The sequence below is a fragment of the Lagopus muta genome, chromosome 4 (assembly GCF_023343835.1).
Source record: "Lagopus muta isolate bLagMut1 chromosome 4, bLagMut1 primary, whole genome shotgun sequence".
Classification (NCBI taxonomy): Eukaryota; Metazoa; Chordata; class Aves; order Galliformes; family Phasianidae; genus Lagopus; species Lagopus muta.
Genome location: NC_064436.1, coordinates 62,215,765 through 62,240,936, shown reverse-complemented (window position 1 = coordinate 62,240,936; position 25,172 = coordinate 62,215,765). Strand labels below are relative to the sequence as shown.

At 38.8% G+C, this 25,172-nt stretch overlaps 2 protein-coding genes across 7 annotated transcripts in view; both read left to right on the top strand.

Annotated features, from left to right (window-relative positions):
* MSANTD1 (Myb/SANT DNA binding domain containing 1) overlaps positions 1–11,259 on the top strand; it is a 39,088-nt gene extending 27,829 nt beyond the window's left edge. For all 3 annotated transcript variants that reach the window (XM_048941949.1, XM_048941950.1, XM_048941951.1), the window contains 2 exons: positions 6,244–6,528; positions 9,902–11,259. In XM_048941949.1, coding sequence (XP_048797906.1) covers positions 6,244–6,528; positions 9,902–10,142 — 526 coding nt within the window. In that variant the 3' untranslated portion in view covers positions 10,143–11,259. The remainder of the gene's footprint in view (positions 1–6,243; positions 6,529–9,901) is intronic.
* Positions 11,260–21,004: 9,745 nt separating this feature from the next.
* RGS12 (regulator of G protein signaling 12) overlaps positions 21,005–25,172 on the top strand; it is an 86,743-nt gene continuing 82,575 nt past the window's right edge. For 2 of the 4 annotated variants that reach the window (XM_048941418.1, XM_048941417.1), the window contains exon 1: positions 21,006–21,329. The gene's annotated coding sequence lies outside the window, so the exon portion shown is untranslated. Of the gene's footprint in view, positions 21,330–25,172 lie in introns of all 4 variants that reach the window. The other 2 variants (XM_048941420.1, XM_048941419.1) reach the window with 2 other exon arrangements.

Here is a 25,172-nt window from a genome sequence, read left to right as displayed (position 1 = left end):
TAAGAGTACTTGAATATTTTCCTAGCTGTTAGCAAAGTTCAGTGGTAAGTGTTCTTGCTGCCAAGTCACATCCTGGGACCTCTCTGAAACAATTATTAATTCTCTGAAATATTAAAGGATCTAAAATAGTAAACACATTAATAGTGGTGAAGACATAATGTTGTTTTCCACTCTGAGGATCCCCTAGACTTCTGATCCAGTTCTATATTGTTTTGCTTGTTTTGCCCAATGAAAGCCATTACTCACAGTGCTGAAAAAGCCAAAGTGAGACAAACATATACGTAAGTAGGGGAGGAGCACTTATCCAGCAGGTATTGCATAAGCTGCAGCTAATGGAAATACATCAGTGCCAATGGTGGCCTGGAGCTTGGGCTGAGCTAACAGCCCAGGTGTTCGCCTGGGTTCCTGGCTGCATCTTTTTATCCCATGTGGAATGCTGTGCTGACAAAGTTAGTTCAGGGGTAGCTCAGAGCATGTGAGCTTCTGAGCACTAACACAATTTTAGGGCTATCGTATCTCATTCCTCCTGTAGTAAAAACATCATGCAAATGTTACAATGCCATTATATAAATCTATCATACTCATTATTCCCTCATGGAATTATGCTTATTTCTGAATGCCCTACATTTCAACAAGGTGACAAGTGAATGGGAAGCTGTTTAGAAAACATGATTGGGATAAGATGTGGAAAGCTTTCTTCATTAAGAGAAATGGGAAAGTCTGTGATTTGCTTGGAAAAAAACAACCCCAAAATCAGAAACGAGTTGTAGAGGTGTGTGAAAACATACTGCACAATTTTTGAGAATACAAAGCAGGCACTTCTTTTACCATAATACAAGAAGTTGTTGAAACTGCAAGGTAAGAAATGTAAAACTAGTTGAAAAGCCATATAAGTTTGTATTACGCTGCATAATGAGCATGTGGAACTCATTACCACTGACAGTCACCAAGACCAACGGAGTGGTAGGTTGTTTTATTATTCTCATGAAAGATCAGATTTATTAAATAAAAATACAGGCATCATTTGTCTTCTAATTAGAGTCATAAAAGATAGTGGATGTCAGGATATTGCTGTCAATGGAAAAGGAAACAAGTACTGTTCCAGTTGAATTTCCCCCCCAAAAAATATCAACATGTTTCTTCAAGTATTTCATACGGACCTTTGTCAGAATGGAGGCAGTATGATGATGATCTGCACTCCTCTGCATTATGGTAGCCCAAGTGCATTTGGAGGAATCTTTCAAGGTTAAACAACCTTATCCAAAAGTTTCCATATATTAAGGAACAATTAAATCCACTGTGGGATTTAATGTATAGTTAGCTTGTCTAAGTGGAAAATTTTGCACATCCGGAAGGAAAACTTTTGCAGGTACATCTGGGTAAAATTCTGCTTTTAGGAATCGCACCTGAAGCTGAAATGCTTCCTGTGGGCAGAGCAACCAACAGGTTTTAAACTTGATTTTTAAAATCACCTGGGGAGTAAGATGAATGAATGTCCCACTGTGTCTGTCAGGAGGGACAAGGGGCTGAGCCAGGCCTGCTGGAATTCAAGTTGTCTTTCAGATATGCTGATTATCAGAAGTTTTGCTGGGATTAGTATGCCATTACTTGCACTTCAGCATCACTTAGAGTATTTGCTGAATTCTTCCTATTATATAGGCTACTTGGGGCATTCAGCACACACAACCCTGACATTAGTAATTCTGAAAGAAAGAACTTCCTCATCAGTGCTAATATACTGCACTTAATGCACTGTATCTGCTCTTGTACTACTACTGGCATAGCATGCTCTGGCTTATAGAAACAAAACAGGGTTTGGAAAGCTTGTACAGTCATTCTCAGTTTTGACTGATTCCCTCTGATGTTTAAAAATAAGAGCTGTGTGAATGCAAATTTATTGTTTTCAGTAACATCACCCTCCCAAAGCCTAGGAAATAGGATGCAGCTGTTGCTGTTTGATTTGAATCACAGTCAATTAATGTTAGCGATTGGTAAATTTGAATCAGTCTCACGATTTGAATATGTGATCAGTTTATTTTTTTGTTTTCATGTGTACATGATAGCAATTAATTATTGTTGCTTGTGTAATTCATTGCTATCCTCTGTGACATTAAGCAAGTAAAATATTTGACCTATGCTACAGCAAATGATGAAATGTAAGTGAATCAAATTTAATGCAGAAAGTTAAATTTGAATATTTTACCAGCTTTCTCTTTAATTTCGATAATTTATAGCAGATGCACAACTTAAGGACTGTACTTTCATACATCTTTCTTTCCCTCCCCCATTGACTAGCTCATGAGCAGTTGCTATTTATTATTTATTTCGAAAGCTTTTCACAGAAACCCCAAGAGATGAATCTTGTATCCATTCCTTAAGGCAAGCAGTAATATCAAATACTGTAATAATAATAAAAAAGCAATAGTGTGTTGAGCAGAGAGTGAAAAAAGCAAAAAAAAAAAAAAAAAAAAATCTTTACTGATGACATAATGATTTAATGATTTTTAAAAACTCTCTACAATGTAATATTGTAATAATATTGCAATAATTCTACTTTAGAAGGCAGATAACAGGCACAGAGAACAAAGTCTGAAGGAAGGTCAACGGCAGCACAAATTACTCAGCTGGTGTTGCAGTCCATTCTGAGGAATGTTTTGGCAGTAGGACTTCAAAACCCATTAATTTGTTCACTTCTCTCCAATAAGACTCACAGCCATCTTTCAGATTAACTGGGTAACAGTATTTTTCATACTTCAGAAATTTGTCCCCTGGAAACTCAACTTTGATGCCAGTTTTTGGAGAGAGCTCTCCATTGCCTCTGCTCTCAGCTGGATTTTAATAGAGCCTCATGAAACTGTGACAGGTCCAGATAAACTCAGCAGGAATTTATTTTGCAAACTCTGTTCACTTTCTCACTTACTCCTACCTTATTTTTCTGCCTTGCTCACTCACTCAGGCAATGATTTGCCCAATTTATGTTTTCAATGAATGTTGAATGTTTGGCTTGTCTTCCTCTCTTTTCCAAAGTGCTGCATCCCAGTGTAAATCATAGAATGGTTTAGGTTAGAAGGACCTCAAGGATCATCAAGTTCCAACCCCCCTGCTGCATGCAGGGCAGCCAACCTCCACATTTAATACTGGACCAGGCTGCCCAGCACCCCATATAACCCGGCCTTGAATGTCTCTAAGGACTGGGCATCCACAGCCTGTGCCAGCACCTCACCACTCTCATAATAAAGAACTTCCCCCTGATATCCAACTTAAATTTTCCCTCCTTCAACTTAAAACCATTTCCCCTTCTCCTGTTATTATCTACCTTTTCAGAGAGTTGAAAAATGTTGTCCTATTTCTTTCTAACTTCTTCACTTTTCAAGAAAAAAACAAAACCAACAAGAAACATGAAACAAAGCCACACAAAAGCAAAACAAAGAGAAAAGCAGCTTTACATTTTGGATGCAACTACAACCTGTTGTGATTATTTATGATAATGATTGACTGGGAGCAGTAAATGCATCTTTGCCTTAGACTTCAGTTCTGCCAGGGTTACTTATCTTGGTGCAGGAGGAAGCTCTCAGCTGTCTCTCTCAGTTTTCTGGTTTGTTTCAAAATAATCAGTGAATCCTGAAGCTTGATCTTAATGTTGCCAAGTTATCTATTTGATTTGTTCTCCCTGTTTTCCTCCACCGCTCACAGTATTCCTACCTGTTTTCTGGAGTAGACGCTCCCTTGCCCATTATCTTCTCATCTCTTTATCTATTTCATCTTTTTTCCTTTGTATATGAGCCAGACTCCATACAGGTAGTTGGTTGCTGCTGGTGCTGCTTTTAAGCTAATGAAATTCTCATGTCAACCTTCTGATAATGATAACTTTCTTATTTCTTTTAGCCGAGAGCTATGTTAAATAGACAGAAGTAGAAGAATCTGTACCCATCCAGTGCAATCAGAGCCATAGAAATACCTAGATTTGTATAGCTGCAGTCCTAGAACTGTGTGGGCAGGTAACAAACTACAGCTCTCCTTCAAAATGCTGAGTGTTAGCAAAAACGGGGTCTAGGCACATAGCTGAGCTCAAACACAAGAAACCAAAGTTCTGATATAACTGGGCAAAATACCTGCTCCTGAGAAGTTTTGCTGAAGTAAGGAAATTAACATTTAGTTCAGGATGATATAATAAAAATAAAGGAAGAATAGTGATAAACATAATAGTGCTTGGAAGTTAATGTATTCAGAATAGTCATCAGGACACTGATTCAAGGCAAAATAATGCTGGATGGAGCTGCCTTCTTTGAGCTTAGACCAAATAGAGGCATTCCCTCAGCCTTTTCTGCTGTGAGCTGAATGAGCCAGGTGACCTCAGCTGCTCCTCCTACATCTTGCTCTCTAGACCAATAACCATCTTCATAGCCCTCCTTTGGATGCTCTGTAGTAGTTTTATGTCCTTTTTATATTATAGTGCCCCAAATCCTGTCCCAGGGACAACTGAATCCTCTGCACAGATTGAAGGTGGACTGACTGGGCAGCAGTTGTGCACACGGATATGGGGGAGCTGGCTGACACCAGGCTTAACACGAGTCCTCTGCCTGTCCCAGAACAAAGTTGGCAGAATACCACATCTGAGATTTCTTGTCTTTTTTGGGAGAATGTTTTGCCATTCTGAAGGCTCAAACCATGTCTGGTGGTGTCTTAATCCAACTGTGGGACTGCTCTGACATGACAGGGATGTGCTCATGCATAGCTTTTTGCTGTCTTATCCATGAGGATGACAGACCATGGCGAATGCATTCAACAAGTATCTGAGGATGGTACTGTAAAATGCTTAAATGGACTGAAGGTTTTAACATGGACAAGAAAATGGGAAATGTAGACCCAGCTAGAAGCTTATAGTGGCATAATTGATATGTTTGGCATACAAATAGTCTGAACAATTAGACAAAAATAATCAATATCAAATGATGGTTGCTTTGAGCCCCATATTTTGCTATTCTGTGTCTGTACTTGATGGATATAGATGAGTTTGTAAGTTGTGCTAGATATTCTCTGACTATGAAATCGCAGCAGCAGGTTGCGAAACATGTATGAAATTAAAATTTTGAATGCATAGAGGGCATGAAAAAAACAGACAGCTGTGGAGGCTTGGCTATGAAAGACTTTCCCAAAAAGCTGGGAAAGCTCATCAGACCTTGCAAGGACAAGAAAAAAAAGAAGAATCCTTAAATGTCTGCAAAATCTAAGCAAATCTTTCTGTCTTCTTTTCTCACTGGTGGATTTCCCCTTAGCCTAAGCTCAGTGGTGTCTAAAAGGAAGAACTTCAAGTTCCCACTTTTAAGTTTGGCAGCATTTTTATTGTGTTTACATGTTGTTACTTAATTCTATCCTTTCTGGGACTGATGTGGGCAGGATGGATTAAGAGGAGGGAAAATGTGGAAGGCTTCAAGAAAAAAGGCTGGGCCAGGTGTCCAGGAATCGTTTTCATCTTTTTTTTTTTTTTTTTTTTCCCTGCAAATTGAAACCTCTTCATAGCTGGGAGAATTGGATTTGGATTTGTTTCTTTCTTTCTTTTTTTTTTCTTCTTCTTCTTTTTTTCTTTTTTTTAATGTAAATGAAACCTGGTTCATGAAAATGGAGCTTTTGTCATCAATCTTGCCTTCCCTGTTTTCTTCCTTTGATGAACTTTTGGTTAGACTAACTTAAAGATCCCATCTGGGAAAGGCAAAAAGCAAACAGGAGGAAATTCTGAGATATTAGCTGGCCAGCGGAGTGTCTTTGACATGTGTCTGTTCACCTCAGGTTTTTTATTTCTCAATAAAATATTTAAAAAAAAAAGTGAATAAAATAACTGTGGATGTTGAATGGGTGAACTTCACATTAGGACTCAATGATAAATCTTATAACAAAACTTATGTGAGGGACAAGGTCATGGCTGACAGTTCTTCAACTGTAATCTTTTTGTTTACTGTTTATAATGCATTATTAACTGCTTTATTATCATTATTTTAAATAAATGAAGCTATATTTCTTCCCATACTGATCTTTACCCTGTAACAGATAAGCAGGCATCCATATCTTATTGTTGTTACTGGAATGTTCTAACGGGTGATGTTGACCTTTTAGTCAAAGTGAGGAGAATATGAATGATATTTGTAGACATTGATACTCATAATGGGAAATACTCATATAGAAGATCTGTATGAAGAGTACTTAAAAAAGAAAACAAGCTCTAACGCTGTATGCCTTTTCTTGCAGGAAATTAAAATGCATGACTGACAGTGAAACTGTTGCACCAGACTGGCCTTACTACAAAACCATTGATAGGATCTTATCCAAAGTGACAGACCACAGTGATGTGAAAATGCATGAAAATCAGCAACCAGGTCCTTCTACGTCACAGACAGAGGCCTCACAGTCACCATCAGCTAAGTCTACACCTCTGTATTTGCCATATAATCAGTTTACATACGAAGGAAGGGAAGAGTGCTTTGAAGATGAACATTCAGAGAGCTCATCAAGCTTACTTTCTTACAAGCTGAGGTAGCATCTAATTTTTTTTTTCCCGCCTTCTAGTATTTCACAGAATGAATGGGATCTGTTATCTCAAAAGGGAAATCCTGGAACATTTTTCTCTAATGGCTCTTGCAGCTTTCCTGTAAATCACAAATTGGATTACGTTTCCCATTCTGCTGAATTTGGGCAATTTCTTTCTTCTTTCACGAGAGATTGGAAGGGAAGGAGGACTGGGCAAAAAGGCATTTAGTATTGCCAAAATTCAGCATGTATGTCTGTGCTCATAGGAGGTAGTGTGTTTGTGATAGGAGTACAGGCATGTTCATGATAGTGCTGCAGCGTTGTATCTCTTACCACATTTTGCTTAGATGATTTCTGGCTTGCTCTAGGTTTTTTGTTGTTTTGTTTTTTTGGTAGGAGTAATGGTATGAGATTTCCCTGGCTTCAGCTATTATTAAAATGGTGAAAAGTTGCAAAGTAAATATTGCCATGGACACTGAAATGCTGTTCATGCAGTTTGAAAGAACATTGCGTACATTATATAAAATGAAGAATGGCATTTTTTCAAAGTAAATGCTTGGTTGAGAATGTAAATGTGTTTCCTTTTCTGATAAGATTGGAGTTGTCTGGAAGGCAGCATTTTAGCAGAAGGCAGGCTATGTACTTTAGACTTCACCGGTCTCATTTTTCATCCAGAGTGGTGTGAAATAAGAGTTGGTTACAGTTTTCTGGCAGGAAAAAGTTGGTCCTGCAGATCTTATCATGAGTTTGTGAGGGTTTAACTGTAACAATAAAATTATCTGTCAGTCACGCAACTGAGAGGGTGTAACGCTGGAAGAAGAATCAACCTAACAAGTTTGGATTATTGTTTCCAGGCCTACTCTCGGATGGGTAAAACTAGGATAAGTCCACTCAATCATTCAAGCAAATGGTCCTTGAATAGCTGACTATATTAAAAACTAGTATATAAATCCTGAACTGTAACGTCTTGTTCGCAGGCAATAATATTTTACATCACAGTTCATTGCAATGGCTTGATATCCCCTGATAAACAACCTCTCATGGTTTAGTATCTGTGAATGGAAAGACATCTCTCATGCAAGAACTCCTTCACCAATTCTTAAATTGGTTTCTAATATTTTTTTAATAGTTAAGAGGTTGCTTACCTAAAACAGTGAGGTGTATTTCATACACTAGACTATCTGATAACATAAAGATGTATTTTTTGTTGCAAGATGTTAGATTTGTTCCTATCAGGGATGATTCCCTAACCATGGGATCATATTAATTCCTATTTTTGTTGCAATTCAAAGGTCAGAAAAATCTTTGAAATTTCTATTTTATTTTAATGTGATGCCTGGTATTTGCTCAGTATTTTACAAGCTTATATTGTATTGCAATGTCAATAAAGCATCTGACAATAATAGAGTTATTGTTATATAATTCAAAGTGATGGAGTCTTGTACTGCAACTTAAGCTTCTAAAATCAGAATTTCTAACAACACTCATGAATGACTTTTTATCTAATTGAAAACAGTGTTTTTTCATCCCATGGTCTAACTTATAGCCTTGTTTCTTTATTGTTGAAATAATGACAAAATATAATTATACAGGTTGTGACTGGGGTTCAGACCTGATCAGTTTTGCCATTTCTACCATGCTGAAAATGGGACAGAAAATAATTTACATTCATAGGTTAATAGACTATAATAAAACCTCAATGCCAGCTGCAGTGGCTGCCTGTTAAAAAACACCATCCATGTATTTAAATTCAGTTATTCTTCTGTGGAGCCCGAAGGTGTTATGGAGGGCATTCTGTGGCATGGCTCCCCACAGCAGTGACTTCTGACTCAGAGCTTCATATCTCTGTTGCCTCTTTGTTCTTATGGTTTTACTCTTAGAAATTTTTCACTACACATCCAGCCTAGTACTGATATATGCAGAAGATGGGGAATTCATTCTTCACTGTAATAATCTGTTCCTTGTTTAAACCAGTGTCATGGTTCTAGTTGGAAAATAGTGGGTTAAACTTTGATTTTGAGGCCCTCCCAGTATTTTTTGTTTGTTTCCTTGAAGTAGCTGTGTATTGCGTTCATTCCATCTTTGCTATTCTTCAATTTCTGAAAGGTAAATTGACTGGTACACAAGGCTTACACACCAAAAGAGTAAGATCAGACCTTTTTGTGGTTGTACTCTTCAATTCAAGGATGAGTCTCATTAATTCATGGATACATTTGACTGTATTTGAATGAGCCTGTGTTTATCAGAAGACATAGTTGTTCTGATTCTCAGTCCTCAAACGATGAAGATCTTCCATTTCTAATACTAATATTTATTTTCAGGTCACTGATAGTTCTTTTTCATTAAAAATGGGTTATTATTCAGATTGGTACATAGCAGTCATGGTTTCTTACCTGCGCAGAGGAGGATGTATGACCAAGCAGTAGTGAAGTAGCTTCCTTCAAGATCTATTCTATTCTATTCTTCTTCCTCTAAGATTTTAATAACATTTAACACAGTCCACTTATTTCTTTTCATAGGCTTCACCCTCTGTGTTTTACTACACCCGGAAATGTCAAGGGAATTGTGTCTTTTTGTTATATTTGCAGCAAGTCTTCCAGGTTCTTAGGTCTGTTTATTTTTATTGCACAGAGAACTGAATGTCAAGTAGGATAAGAACATATATGGAAATGTAATACAGAGTTGTCACAGCTGAGTGACCTCCCTCCCGACTCTCCTTCTTCACATCAGTAAAAACATTCCTCTAGTGCTAGGTTGATGTCTTCACTCAAGGTTGTCTTGAAATCTACAAGTTGTTGACATGGCATTCTGCTCAAAACTGTGCTTCTACTGGATTTCCCCTGGAAAGAATGCAGTGTTTGGCAGAATACAGCTGAGATTGCTGTTTGTGTAAAGGGAATTTGAGACCCATCATTGGATAACTTTGATGCTGGGGACTCTAGATACATAGACTGTCATGCTAAGATTGAAAGGAAGTTGCCCATCTGTAACTGGAAGTTTTTCAGATGAGTAGTTCACTCACAGCTTGAACTACAATAGATATAATGACCATGTGAGCAAAAAGACTCCCCCAGCACAGTTTAGAAACTCAGCATGTAAAAAGCAAGATAAAAAGACAATGTTATACCTAGGATTCTGTGGGAAAAAAATCTTGTTAAAAATGATGAGATTTTAAAACCTATTTTTACAGTCAGTAATGTTATAAAACAATGGAATAAATACCTTTGTTTTGGCACAATTCTGAGAGTGAATTTATTGGAGAACATTTTTTATTAATCGAACTTAGTTATAGCTTGTCCTAGGTCCTAACGTAGCTTTTTGTTTTTTTTTCCTTTTCCATAAATGTGATTTTAATTGTAAACAAATCTTCCTGTTTCAGAACTGAAGAAAGGCCAGTTAAGAAAAGGAAAATGCAAAGCTGCAGCTTTCAAAAGAAGAAGCTAAAATTAATGGAGGCTATGTTGGAAGAACAAAAGAAGTTGAGCAGAGCTATGGAAGAAACCTGTAGAGAAGTACGCAGGATTCTGGATCAGCAAAACATCATTCAAGTTCAAAGCTTACAGCTACAGGAGAGAATGATGAATCTACTGGAGAAAATGATTTCCAAATCCAACGTGTAGTTTCCTTTGTGAATGCCTCTGAGATTATCATTGATATTATAGACATCCCCTTACTGCACACCTTATGTGTGTTTGTTGCCCTATTCCTAGGTTTTCCATGGAAATTAAAATCTTAGTGTATTCTTAGATAAGCAAAAAGAACAGATAATGCAGGGTGAGAGCTATCTGGCATGAGAAAAATAGTGCAATATATGCCTAAACTGAATTATTTTTATACAGAAAGATTAAGGGATGAATAGCTCTAGGAATTTCAATACTATTACGCCTAGGTCAGATATTGTTTTACAAAGATGTTATGTATTTCTTCACATCAAGGACCATACCCTGACCTGTTGTTGAAGAACAAAGTAATGTGTTCTTAAACATGCTAATTGCATCTTGACTTTGCTGATGATTAAGCCCTGGTTTGAAACATACACAGTGATTGTGCAAGTGACCTATGCGTGGTTCTTGTGAAGAGCTACTAGGGACCTCAAGATGTCCTTTTAAACTCCATGCCTGATATGAATAGTACTCTAATGTATGAGAGTAAAAATAGTCTATTCAAATACAGTTTTCATAAAATACAAACAAATCCTTACTATATACTGGATACTAAAATGTATAGACGATACTTGAAGGTGCTTTTGATATTAAATGTTTTTTTCATTATTAACTGGAATCTGTTGACTTAATGAGCGACCAGCAATGAAAACTATCATTTCTTCTCTATCACAAAAGAAAAATATTGTACTGTGTGTATATACAAATATATATCTATCAAATGAAATAAAGGAAAAGAAGAAACGTACTTCTTGCTGGATAGATAATACGCTTTGCGTTGGTGAAAAGGCTATCACAGTCAAAAGTTTTTAATTCTTAACTGCTGGGTAAAGATCTCCTCTGCTGGTGCATATATTCATGGAACTCCTAAAGAATATTCAGTACCTCTTCCTCAGCGTTTGCTGGTGACACAACTATAATATATATGCAAGCAGACGTAAGGCAGATCAGCATGGACACACCACAAGAGGGAGCCGAAGGCATAAGGGATTGCGTTTCCTTTCTACATTTCTTTCCGTTTTCTCCTTGAAAAGCATACTTCTGCATTTGCAAGAATGAGTATCCAAGGTCAGATTCAGATATAGAGGTACAGGATTAATGTCAGTACTGGAAACCAAGGCCACCCTCCATTCCCAGTAATAAATAATGTCTTCCATTGAAATTTTGTTTTTGAAGTTGTTTGCTTTTTGCTATATAATTTAACATATTTTTAGCTACACTAATATTATCTAAACTATTTCTGGACCCAGACCCAACCAGTTAATCTGTAACTAAGCCTGGTGAACAGGATAAAGGTTGCACTCAACAAATTAATAATATATGGAAGTAGTTCTTAAAGGATCTAGTAGGTGTGACAGTTAAGGATGATGCAGCTCTAAAATATGATTACTGTATGTAAATGTGGCCTATTCCTATGGAGCTTGATTTGTAACAGGATAATGCAAATGCCACAGTAATTGACCACACCTGCAGCAAACACTGGCTCTCCAAGGATAAATGAAGCAGCTTCCCTTCATACCTCTGCTACAGTGATCAGATGAGTGGAAAAAGGGCAAATGTCTGGCTGGATTCTTCAGGATGGATTTCTCACAGGGTGAAATTATACAGCATTATACAGCAAAAGTATGCTATATGCAGCAAATGTTTTGGAGTCCCTGAACTGGTTTGCTCTGAAAGAGAATCATGAAACCTTATAATACGTTTGCCTGCGCAGCCACTTTGAAATCAGGGCTATTCCTATTGCTGTATAGGTGCTTAGAACACTTGCAAGAGTATTGCCCTACATGCATATGTGTGAGGGAAAATGTACTTTGTGCTTTGTCATGCTTTTGCACATTCCAAACATAGATGCATTACAGATTCACATAGGCTGATGTATCTGTGCTGTAGTGCTTTCCTACACTTGTTTACAATAAGATTGAAAGAAACTCTCCCTTGACTCCCAAGGAGTTAATAGTATTTACTGGTATTATTTGCACAAACCATATTGTAATTAAATCCAATTAAACAGCCATGCCAGTGGCAGCATATTTGAACTTTGCACCCTGGAGTACTCAGCCTGTCTCCCTGCAGGCTATGAGAATTATAATTCCAGAACCGTAGGAACACAGGAATGAAGGAAATCTGATTCCTTGCCTGCTACCATGAGCAACCATGTCACATAATCCTTTTTGTGAATGCATGGAGCTGTACCTTAAATGAGTTTGGGTCTTGCCTCTAGAATTATAGAAGAACCACGTAACTGATTGGTGAGCTGCAATTTAGAAGATTGTTTCTGAGATTATTTCTGGTCCAGGAATCTATTTCTTCTTGTGTTGATGCAGTGATTTTGCTGCTGCTTCAATAATTACTCCTGAAAGCGAGTGGTCGAATCATGTGTGGTCCTCCAGAAGTATAATGCTCTTTTCTTTCATAAAGTGTGGATTATTTTGATGACTGTTTTCCTATTTTTTTTTTTTTTGAGTTCATCCTTTTTAAAATGAATGAGCTGAACGACATTGAGAATTCAAGACGAAACTCTCAAACTTGTCTTATATAAATGTATTGAAGGAAATAATGTTTATTGGAGAGATTTTATTTTTGTATAAACCATCATTTTTAAAGCGGTTCCTTTTTCTTTTTTTAACCATTTCTTTAGCAAAATGCTTTATTTTCATCCTTTCAGATTATCCAAATTCCCCCCATTTTTATCCAGAGATTGAACACAGCAGTGCTGCAGGCTAGTATGAGTAGTTCCATATAATTACTTTCTCATTCTCTTTCTGTTATAAGTTAACAATTTAAAAATTCCCTATGTACACTGTTCATTTTTTGCTGGTTTTGTTTCTTTTGTTTTAGGAATGACTGAACATTAACTGGAAAAATTAGGCTGGGGTGATTTTTATGGTCCTTTTTTTGAAGATATGCACAGATTTCTCATCTAGGTGGGACAGTTTGCTGCGGGTATAGATAAACTGAATATTTGAGATATTCAAACCAATTATAACTTGAAAGACTTAGGATTGAAATGCTTGTTGGAATTTCCAGTTTTGTTCTGGATCTGTATGAGCAGGGAGCTGAGAGTGTAATAAACACTGAAGGAGAAAACGTGAGGGGTTACTTGAGTTTAGCATTGCGACTGTGACATTAAGGGAACTCCCTCATGGTTTCTAGAAGTGTGATCAACAAATAAACTGTAGTGCAGGAAAACAACTTTGTTATTTTTAGGGCAGTAATGGGGTCAACACAGTATGATATCATTTTCACAAAGTGAAGTACGTGTATTACATACACGCCTACAGATGGTGCAGATATAAAACATAAATATGGGAGGAAAAACACTGCCTGGAGGCAGGTGACTTTGTAAGAGATATAAAAATAGAACGAAAAGGAACCTGAGGAGGCAGTGGGAAACTTGCAAGGAATTGAGTAGAAGGGGATTGTGATGAAGGGTGGAAAATATACATTGGGTAGAGGGGCAAAGCGAATGTCTCAAAACAAGAGTACTAATTATGGGAAAAACAGGAAAATGAAAATGAAAGGAAAATCAGTGTTGAAGAAGAAAATTATAGGAGCTAACAGTGAATTTCTGTGTTTTTAGTAGGCACCTACAGGTAAGTTAGTCAAGTAAAAAATAGTGTATAGTAAGGAGTGACATTTTTTTCTCACAAAAGATATATAAGTCTCAGGACAAGTATTTGGAAGCAAATATATTATTCACAAACCAGAGAGGTTAAATAATTTGTAAGAGGATTCTGTTATAACTGAACAGCATTTTCATACGTTGGTAGTAACCATTTGCTATTTAATACAGTTTATAATTAATTGTATTCTTTTCTCCTTGATTTCCTATCAGTTTAAGATTTCAGTTTCTTTCAGGCCTTGCCAACTTCGTTATCCACAAAAGCAGGCAATGTACTTATGGATGTGGAATCTCTTTCATGTTTTCTTCATAAGTGGCTATAGTATCTTTTGCAGAGTACAAAACCAGCAGGAAAACGCACCTGGAGTTTTTATTTCTTTTCCAGACTGCCTGCCCAATTCAGTGTGGGCAAAAAGAGCTTACAGCTCTCTGTAGCCTTACTCTAAGCTGACACCCTGCTACTGTGAATGAAGTCTCTAGCAGTAGTAGCATCAATGGGACCACTTGGATGAGTAAGTGTAACGATCTGTGTATGTATGTATTTCCAGGATCAGCTCCTATGCCGATAATGTAACGTGAAAGGCAAATTTGAAAAAGAAACTTCAGAACATTTGGCAATGTTATGTCAGCAAGTAAATACCAACCATCTGGTCTCTAGATTGCTAATCTTTTTCCCGTCATTCTACGGGTAGCATGCTTCCTGTGTCTGCATGCTTGAGACTGCATCGTTAAACTTTTGAATTGCTCTTTTCTAGTGTTTTAACAAAAAACAAATACTTTGGCAATTTGGGGTGAAATATTGTTTGTATCCTAGTAGAAACATTTAATTCTCCTACAGGTTATTTTGTTTTAAAGCATATTTTTGAAGCACGTTTTAAATGAGAATGAACACTTTCTAGTATTCATTTGAGCAACAGCTGGTCATCTGCATTGAGCAACACCCAGTTATCTAGAGTTGGCTAATTATTACAAATTAGATTTTAGTTTGATCCCAGCTGAAGGCTGTGTCTTTGTAAAATATCTGCTGTGTAGTGAAAGGTGCTGCTTGTATTCAAAATCTTTTATCCAGTATTGAAACATTTTTCTAAAGAAACAAAAAGTAGCTCATGCAGAAGTATCTTTCAAAAGGAAAGTCATCTGAAAATCAATCATTATTATAACTATACAAATTCTGTTTTCTTAAAATATGTTTCTTTAACTACATTCTAAGAATTTGGCAAATAATTCTTGAAGTATTTAAAATGTTAAGAATAAGAATCCAAGTTTGGATTATATCCCAATCATATGTTGTGATCTTAGGGATAAGTTCTGCAATGCTGTGAGTTGTAAGGAGTGAATTGGTGCATAGAATTGAAGCTATAACATTTTCTACTTACTTAAACATAGAGGAGTATTTATCACAGCTTGAAGTAGGCTTGTGTCAGTGAGGGAAGCTACAAGAATATCAATTTTTTATGAACTACAAAGCAAATATATTTAGAAAAGTAATTAAAACTACTTAAAAAATTCTCCCTGAGCCTCATTTATCAGCCCCACAGACTTAACTGTAATTTCTATTTCATTCGATATAATTAGATCAAATTCATTCTGCTATATAGCCACATAAAACCTGTCCACATGAACTTGTGCAGCGCTAACGTTAGCAGCATGCTTTCTTTAAACTGTTATGAATAAGATTTTAAATACTTCTTTTTCAGTTAGCTTAGCTTGTTACGTCACCAGATGAAAATGAAGTGCATTGCTAGTAAGTCTTTCTCAAAAAATAAAGCTATCCACACAGAGCTTTATCTGTGCATCTCACCTGTATGCAAGGATTTCAGCCTTTTTAGAGCTGGCTCATGTTGGCGAACAATTTAACCACAACTGAAACAGCGTAAAACTGATTGCACTAATTCTGTGTTTCTTTCATGTCTCCTTACTGGCAAGAACTTCTGGTGTGCACATTCTTGTGTGAGCAGGCTGCTCCATGCAACTTCCCATGTACGTAGTAGGCTTTTTTACTGAAGGTCTTTACATGAAGACAGGCAGCCAATGTTTCAACATGAGTGGCATGGTGCCCCAGCTTCTTGAATGCAGGTACACTGTTCTGTGCATGAATAAAACTCCTCTCTGACAGTCATCTGTTTCTATATGGCCATACACAGGATTTCTGGATTACAGCAGGATCCACGTGGATCAGCTGGCTCTTGCAGTGACCACCAGAGATGCTGTACACTTAAAACATAAAGGAGGAAGTTGTCTGCTACAGATTCAAAGAATTAATCTGTCAAATATGTTAGTATAGGACTCAAGTTTTATTGTGGAATAGAAATTTTGGTAGGCAGCGAGACCTTAGCCTAGTTCTTACAAGAACCTCGAAAAACAATGTTGAAGGTGCTAAGAAGACTTCTATACATGCTGCCAAGGCCAAAACAACTCTCAAAATGCATTTAATGGTCTCTTTGCATTCCTAAAGCTCATCTGTAGTAACTGGCAGCATAAAATAAAATGAAACCAAAATTTTGGTGGAGCATAAAAAATATTCGACTTTATGTATGTGTATCTTAATTTTTTTTTTTAATGCTAATAATCATGATTTTTACTCAGAATGAGGGTTATCTTGTACTTTTAAAAGTTGTTCAGAATCTAGTTATGAAGCAGAAAAAGCTGAAGTCAGTCTGGTGTAAGTCAGATTTGAGACAGAGCACAATCGTATAATTCTGCATGGAAATCTTAGCACTAAGAAAGCCTCAGCAGGGTGGACCTAAGTGTTATTGATAATGTTATGCCTTTCTGTCTGAACCTCAGGAGATCACTGTGGGCAGGGCAGTATCTCTACTGGGGATCCTGAAGGCAATGTGAACTTAGTTCAAAGGAACCCCAACCCAGTTGGTCCCCAAATTTTGGTGATTAAGAGATCATATGAGGAAAGTCCTTGGATTTGACTCTGCCACATCCTAACTGGGGAGGGGCTAATAAAACGTTCTCTGATTCCAGGGTTAACAACAGGGAGGAGAGGATCCCTCCTCACTTTAATGCTGCATCCTACATCATTTTTCCTGGAGTCAAGGTCTTTTATCAGGGGACGTATTAAATAGTGCTTCAGGCTCTTGTTTTCTTTTTGGTTTCTTTTCATTGGAAGCATGTAGGAGCTCTAAGCATGTTTATCCTGGGTTTAGGGATAAAAGTGACACATTTATACTGAGATTTGTGCTGCCTCTTTTGCTTAGAAAATGTGCTTAGTAATAAATTTAGCCAGCAGAGTTCTGATAGATCACCAGTGCACAGTGCTTGCTCACTTTTTGCCGAAGTTGTTGCTGTATGAGATGATGACTTTTTGGCAAGGTACTTAAAAACACAAGGAATGCTGCTCTTTTCCTTATAATAACAAAAACATACAGTGCTTCTTCAGAACAAATGTCAGCCATTGCATGATACTCTGGCTCAGCAGGGTATTCCTCAATACCTGAGGAATGCAGGGTACGTGCTTCCCGCTTGCCTTCAAGAAATGCTGGGGTAGAGGTTTGTATGCTTCCAGTGACCCCAGGAACACCCAAACCACTTCTTGGGTCTCCAGTACTTGGCAAAGGTATGTGATTTATGTTTGCCTGAAGTAGATATTTTTTGGTTGTGTATATAAAAAGACACCAACTTTACTCATATCTAGTCATCAGTAAGGGAAGAAAACTGGAGCTCAATGAGAAATGATTTTTGTTTTCAATTTTTGTGTACAACAAATGTTTATTCTATATTCATGAATTTGGACAAACAAATAGAGCACATTCTGTGGTAATGACATTACAATACTGGATGACTTAAAATACTGGATGTTTCATTTACATTTCAATGCTATCCAAAGGAGCATTCAGTCAGTACCTTGTGCCTGTTTCCACATAGATGTTCCAGCCTGTTACCATTGTAAACCTTCTGTTTTGCAAGTAGTATTATTCACACATCTAAGTGCACACAAGAATCTTTCAATTCAATTTTTAAGAAAAAAACTATGTTATAATGTTTAATTAAATAACATTGTAGATAAGGACACATACACAAAGCCAAGTAAGTGGTATACAAATCAATCCTTTTATGTCTAAATAGGATTTGAGAGGATAGAGCCCCTCCTGTCCCATCAAGATTTAACAAGATCAGTATCTCTGTTTAGCTCTACTACTTCACACCTCCTTATACAGACTTATTTACACCATTGTGCTAGGACAGGAAACGCGATCATCCAAATCATTTTGTTTTTATATAAAAATATTTTCACCATTTCCTCACTAGCAAAAGCATCTCCCACTGGGGAGAAAACTGTACTTAGAAGGAAGAAAAAGGCACATTAAAAGATTGGATTAACTAGTAAAACAAGGGAGATGTTGATGGTAATGTGCTCATTTTGCAATGTGCTCAGTGTGAGGAACATGGCCTTCAGTGATCCTCTGGATTGGACTCTGATTGTTGATTGAAGAGGGACTAGATTTTCTGATTTAGAAAATAAGTTATTTAGTGAAAATTTAGCTCTGAACTGCATGTGAAATTGTCAACACGAAGCTAATGATAACTGTATTTTATATATAATCTTCCCTGCTGTTAAGAACAAAATTAAGCTAGGAAAATCGGTCTGAAGTTCATATAATGAAGGAACACTTAATGATGACATTTATATATTGTTTTATTATTTTGAATATGTTGAAAGCATCAGATGAAAAAAAAATGACAGTTGTACAAGGATATTTCTGTATATCTAACGTAAATCATTTTTGGTGCAATCATCACCTTTGTTCATTTAACAAAGGTAATTAAACAATGGTAATTAGAAGCAGAGACTTTGGATCAGATGCTGGACTTAGTTTTATTTTCTGACTGCTTACCTGGTGTCTGTGACAGCAATAACCATACTTCATTAAAGTGTGTGTTGTCAATCACTCCAAATCAAGTCTGACACACGATATTGTGACAGTCACTATCAGTTAACATAGAGATGTCTCTACACTTAACAGTAAGCTATTTAGGCTTGCAAGCTAAAGCTTTTAAAGCCCAAAAGGCACAAATCCTTATTTGTTTCACACTCCTTTCTGTATTGTATTCAAAGCAGTAAGGAAATTATAGCTGAAACTTTGTGTGGATTTTTGAAGGGCCATTAGTCACTTTTTTCACCTGTGTTGCTGTCAGCATAGTCATCGTTTCCACACATGCTGAAGAAAAGCACAATATTCGTTCATGAGTTAGTTGAGTGTTTCTGACTACAGGCAGGCTGTGAGAACTGGCTGGAAGTCTAAGTCAGGAGAGTGGTGGTGAATTGAGTTAAATCCAGCTGGTGACTGATCATGATGTTCTCCAGAGGTCGGCAGTGGGACCTGGCCTGTTTGATATCTTTATTAATGACCTGTACGAGGGGATTGTGTGCACACTCAGACAGTTTGCAGATAACACCAAGATGCTAGGAAGTGTCGATCTGCCTGGGGGGTAGGAAGGCCCTTTGGTGGGATCTAGACAAGGATGAAGTTCAACAAGACCAAGTGCTGGGTCGTTCACTTTGGCCTCAACAACCCCAGGCAACATTACAGGCTTGGAGCTGAGTGGCTGGAGGACTGTGTGGAGGAAATGGACCTGGGACTGTTGGTTGACTCTCAGCTGAACAGGAGCCAGCAGTGTGCCCAGGTAGCCAAAAGGCCAATAGTATCCTGACTTTTAGCAGAAACAGCTTTGCCAGCAAGAGAAGGGAGATGGTTGTCTTCATGTACTAAGGTTGAGTACTCGAGTACTCTGTTCAGTTTTGGGCCCCCCTCTACAAGAGAGGCACAAGGCCCTGGAGTATATCTGGAGAAGGGCAACAACGCTGTGAGGGGTCTGGAACACAAGTCTTATGTGGAGTGATTGAGGGATCTGGGATTGTTCAGCCTGATGAACAGAAGGCTCAGGGGAGACCTTGTTGCTCTCTTCAACTCCCTAGAAAGAGGTTGTGGAAAGGTGGGGGGTTGGCATTTTCTCCCATTTAACTAGCGATAGAACTAGACAGAATGGCATCAAGTTGTGCCAGGAAAGGTTCAGGTTGGATATTAGGAAATACTTCTCTGAAAGAGTGGTCATGCGCTAGAACAAGCTGCCAGGGAGGTGGGTGAGTCAGCAGCCCTGGAGGTTCAAGATATGTTTGTATGTTGTACTAAAGGACGTGGTTTAGTGGTGAAATATTGCTGGTTAGTGGACAGTTGGACTAGATGTTCTTGGAGGTCTTTTCCAACTTTGGTCATTCTATGGTTCTACTCTATGAAATATCATATTTTTGGGGCAAATCCAAACATCTCTAAAGAATATTTTGAGCAAAGAGTTTAATGAGTATTGTACTTTTATCTGAGGTGTAAAATCATTTTTCTTTTTAATGTTTTGAATTTTTACCATCTTTAAAGGATGAGTAATTACTTTTATAGAAAATAGTGTGTCTGGCAGCAGGTCTGTCATCTGTAATTTTACACTCATCTGCCACAACATCTGTAAGGTTGAGGAAAAGAAATAATACTTATTTTATTCAATTATTTTTTCCCCTTGAAGCTTATAAAAACTGGTGAGAGATGGAATACAACTGGTATCTATTGCTCTGAAATGTTTTATGTTGGTAGAAATTAGCTTGGGATGGACTTAAGAAGAAAATAACAGCACAATGAAGGAGGCAGGAGTGGAAGAGCAGGTTTCTTTATCTTTTTAGTGAGATTTTTCTCTTGGCCTGTTTTTAATACTTATTTATTTATTTTTAACCTCTAAAGCCTCCACTGCAGCATGTAGTGAATGTTTATGTGGGGGCAGGAGATACTGTGAAAGCTTTCTAGACAAGATAAAAATTAGAGGAAATACTGAAGTGAAACCATCAAGCCATAGTAAGTTTTTCTTACAGAGAAGCCAGCAGCAAGCTGTAGGATATATATGTGCTACTCTGGGGAAAAATACAGGAAGGAAATATTAGTGCTGTCTTTCAGCTTTTGACTGACAGGTTCAGTTCCATATTAGGCTTCCTTTGCTTAGAGTTAGACATGGAAATGAGTAAATCCCCTATTCTGAGAATTTGTCACTCGTGCCACGTTCTGTCTGGACGGCGCAGCTTCTCGCAGGGTAGAAAATTACAACTAACGTACAAAACCATCCACAGTTCTGCACTTTGGACGCTCCATTCTGGACAGAACGCCTCAGTTCCATTCGAAAGGGCGCCGGCACTCTGCGCCTGCGCGCTGCGCTCCTTCTCTGGAGGCGAGGCGGCTCGGGAAGGGGAAAGAACTACCATTCCCGGCATGCCCCGCGCGGCCCGCTCCGTACGACCGCAGGGAACCGGCCGCGCGCGGAGCACGCCGGGAGTTGTAGTTCTTCGTCGCTGGGTATTGTCTCTCCCCTTTCTCTGTCCGGGAACCCGACCGCCACCCCTGCCGGGTGAGTGCGCTGAGTGACAGCTCCACGCAGCCAGTGGCCGCCGCGCGGTGTGGCGGAGCCCGGCGCTCGTCTCCTCGGTGACCGGGGGAGCCGGTGCCTCTGCGGAGTAGCCGGAGTCCTGGGGGACGGAGGTGAGTGGCTCTGGGCGGGGGGATCCGCCGCCTCCGCCGCCCGCCTCTCCCCTCCCCCTCGGCGCCCGGGACCCCGCTGGGGCTGCGGCGGGCGGAGGGGCGGCGAACGGAGTGGGGAGGGGGGGGCGCGGCGGAGGGGGAGGGGGACCGGGAGCGTCCCGTTACCGCTCGCTGCGCTTCGAACCGTCGCTGCGGGCTCAGGTGCTGCTCCGCCCCTCCGGGACCGTTGCTCGGGTCTTCGAGCGGCCTCCGCGGGGCGGCGGGGCCCGGCCGGGGGCTGAGGGCAGCACCTGGAACGCGCGGCGGGACGGGGCTCGAGCGGCGCCCCGCTGGGATCCGCCCGGAGGCGAAGTGCCCTGAGGCGAAGTTGTGCCGGGCGTTTTGTGGCACAGCGCAGCTGCCTCAGGCTGGAGCGCAGCGCTCCCCACCGCTTCTGGAACGTGTTTTGTTGAAAAGAATTAAGAATAAGAAGCCCGGCTACCGACGGCAGCTTTTTGCCTCCTTCCATGCAACAAATAAATGAGTCTGGATTGTAAACACGCGGCTGTTTATACAACAGCTTTAGCAAACTTTGTCCTCGGTCGTGTGAATGTTGTCAAACAGAGCAGCAAATGTTGCATTGTGTTCTTTATGCTCCCTACACTGCGGAGAGTTTCTGCGAACAAATATTTCGTACCCTGCTGCTCTTACTGAGAAATATTTTGTACACCCCGCAGTTGCTGTCTGTACAGGAGACATAATGGTGTGTTTGGTCAAATCTGGAACGCTGGTGGTTTTGTTCTATCAAAACACCGTCCCACCCAAGTTCCCGCACAACTGGTAGCCGTTTTCCACAGCTTGTCCTGTTACATTTCTTGTGTAACTTGTCTATAAGCACCTACCCCATTTTAATAGTGAGTGGCATTCAAATGGCATAACTCCATTTGATCTTTGCGGTGGCATCGTTTGTCAAAGTCAGCTCTGCCCTAATGAGTGGCAGTGAGTGGAGGAAGGTGCTGAGGAGTCTTCTGCATTACTTTGGGACCTGGGTAGTCTCTCTCCTCTGTTTCTGCTTTCCATGGTTTATCCTCCAGCAGCCTTCACGCTGAAAAACAGAATGGAGCCAACCAGTTCTCTGCCTTTCCAAAACCCCTGACCACAGAAAGCATATTAGCATGGGTATCGTGGTGCTGAGCTCATTGTCAAAGGCTTTCCTACATGGTTTGATGGTCAGCAGTGTTGTGTCACTGCCACACATTCCCTCATGTTGCTGCTTTAACTTCTGTTAAGGTTAAAGTCTAGCCTAGGAGTGTATCTCCTCTTTCTGTTTGCACTTTCTGTTGCCATGAGTTAACAAGAGCAGGAAGCAAACTGCCTCTCTGCTTTGAAAATAAGTACTGCTTTCTCTGTGGTAGAGGGGTTTCAGAAATGACATGAAAGCTGGTGTGGTTATATGAAAACACGGCATAAAGAAATGCTGCATTTGTGGGGTAAAATATAACTCAACAGTAATGGGTATTTTTGGTGTTTTCTACCTTGAAAACGATTGAAATGGAAGACTGGCGTGATGCTTGCAGAAAGCTTCAAAAGAAAGTTTCTTTTTGTTTTGTGTGATAAAGATGAGGTATATGGGCAGGTTATGTCATTTCACATATGTGAACAACTCTTTATTGGTATGGGTTGGTGTTTCTGTCTGAAATGTCCTTTGAAATCTTTTATAGTTACTAAACTCTCTTTGTTCCGTGTTGGTGTGGTGCAAACTTTGCTAGACTTTCTCAGATCGTAGTAATTTTGTTTTCAGTGTTTTTCAAATGATAGCAGTAATTCTGTGCATTCAGTGCTTCACAAAGCTGAGTTGTTTGCTTGAGACTTCATTAGTGTGTATTATTCTGGTGGGGTTTTTTTGGCCCATTTCTCATTTAAATTGCATATATCTTCCTGTCTGATATTTGCTAATGTATTTTGCCATTGTACAGACATGCTTTTCTTTTTTAAGAAGACAGCTTTATCATCCTTAGCAATAGAAGAAGGTCAAAGTAAGCCTACCCACGTGTTGTGTCATGGTGTAAACCGTTTTTTCCAACCTACTATATTTGATTGAATCACAGAATGTAGCTATGCTATCAAATTAATAAAATTCAGGGCCATTACTATGAGAAGTAATTACAGCAGTGTATTGCTGATAGGCTTGTTAAGATTCAGTGTTTGGTTTGTACTGAAAATCAACAGCTCAGACCATTTTATCTTTGGTTACTCATGACGATTATCACAGGTTATGTCATTCACTACCAATTTCATGTTTTGGTAAACGTGCACATATGCAAAGCTTTCTGTCAGGACCAGGAAAATGACTCTATTTCACTGTATATGCTATGCATTTTGTAAGTTATTCCAGTAAAATAATACTCAGATATAATTGCTTTGAAACTGTGTAAGTCTGTGCCATTTTTATGCCATCCCTCCTTAGCACCAGGTTTCAATTCTGTGAAGAACTAAAAAGAAAGCTTAGGCAATGAGATAATTAGGTAATTTAGGTTTGAAATCAAGCTGTAAGATGTGTATGTTTTTATAACTCCTTTGTTAATAATCTCTCTTAGAGTCTGGTTATGAAAAACATTAGGTCTGTAATTTTTCCATTTGCCTGTGATGCCATTGTTGTAGCAGAGCATATTTCAGTGCTGTGGGTTCTTGCAGAAGAACCACATTTGTCCTGAAGTTTCCCAGATAAATTTGGTGAGCTGCTATTTCTATGGATGTGATAGGCACAAATATTTAATGCCCAATAATGTTCAGCTACTGAGTTAAGGAGATGATGGCTTTTCCAATTATGTAACACAATCTATCAATGCCTTTTAGTGTGCATGTGTATATATAGATATCTATGTATATTAGGAGTGAAAAGTCCTTTAATGTTGAATTTTCAACTTTACATGTGCAAAATCACACAATTAAATTTGTAGTTGTTCCCAGCTCTGGAACATCATCATTAGAGAAAAGTGACATAGTAAAAGCAGCCTGCTGTTTTGTTCTTACCATGATCATAGATTTTGGAATGATCTTCCCTATCAGCGTGTATCATCTGGAATAAAAACCTGATGTGTAGGTGGCACAGGTTAGGAGGGCAGACAGATCGACTTGTGAGTAGAGTTAAATGAAATCCTCACATAGCAAGTGCAGGACTAACTACGTTGTCTTTTTTTCAGTCATATTTACAATAATTTTTTATTTATTAGAAAGACAGACGAAATCGGTTGCTTTAGTATTACAGGACTGATTTTTTGTTGCAGCTCCTGCTTTTTATTACATTTTTGATCAGATTATCTATAATCTAATTTTCTTTTAATTCTTTCCTTTCCTCTTCAGACCAGTACACACATATAGGTGCCAGAAATTACAGTGCTTCCTGTTAACCAGTGTAGCAGCCCAGTGCTGTGCTGTACCCAAGGGAAACACGAGGGTATTTTCCAGACAATCAGGAACAGAGATTTTCATTGAAAGACAAATGAGAACATGTTTATATTCATGCTTCTTGCCAGCTAATATATATTTATGGCTGGGCATTTGTTGTTATCGTTGGTTATTTTTGTTGTTGTTGAAGAAATATTTCTTGCAAAGGTGCATTGGTGTTGAATGATTACACTCTGTGCCAGACCTAAGTGCAGACAGCTATATGCACAGTGGTCTCTGAGGTCCAAAGTTTTGCCTCAGCAGGAAGAGGTGAACCTGTTTTTAAGACACGAGGCTGGATGTGAGTTGAGAGGGCTCTCCTAATGTTTGAGTCTGCTGAAATGTTTTCAAAGCATTTCTTATGTTATGATTTCTGTCTGAAGGTTAAGTGTGAAGTTTCATTGCGTTTTAAAGCTA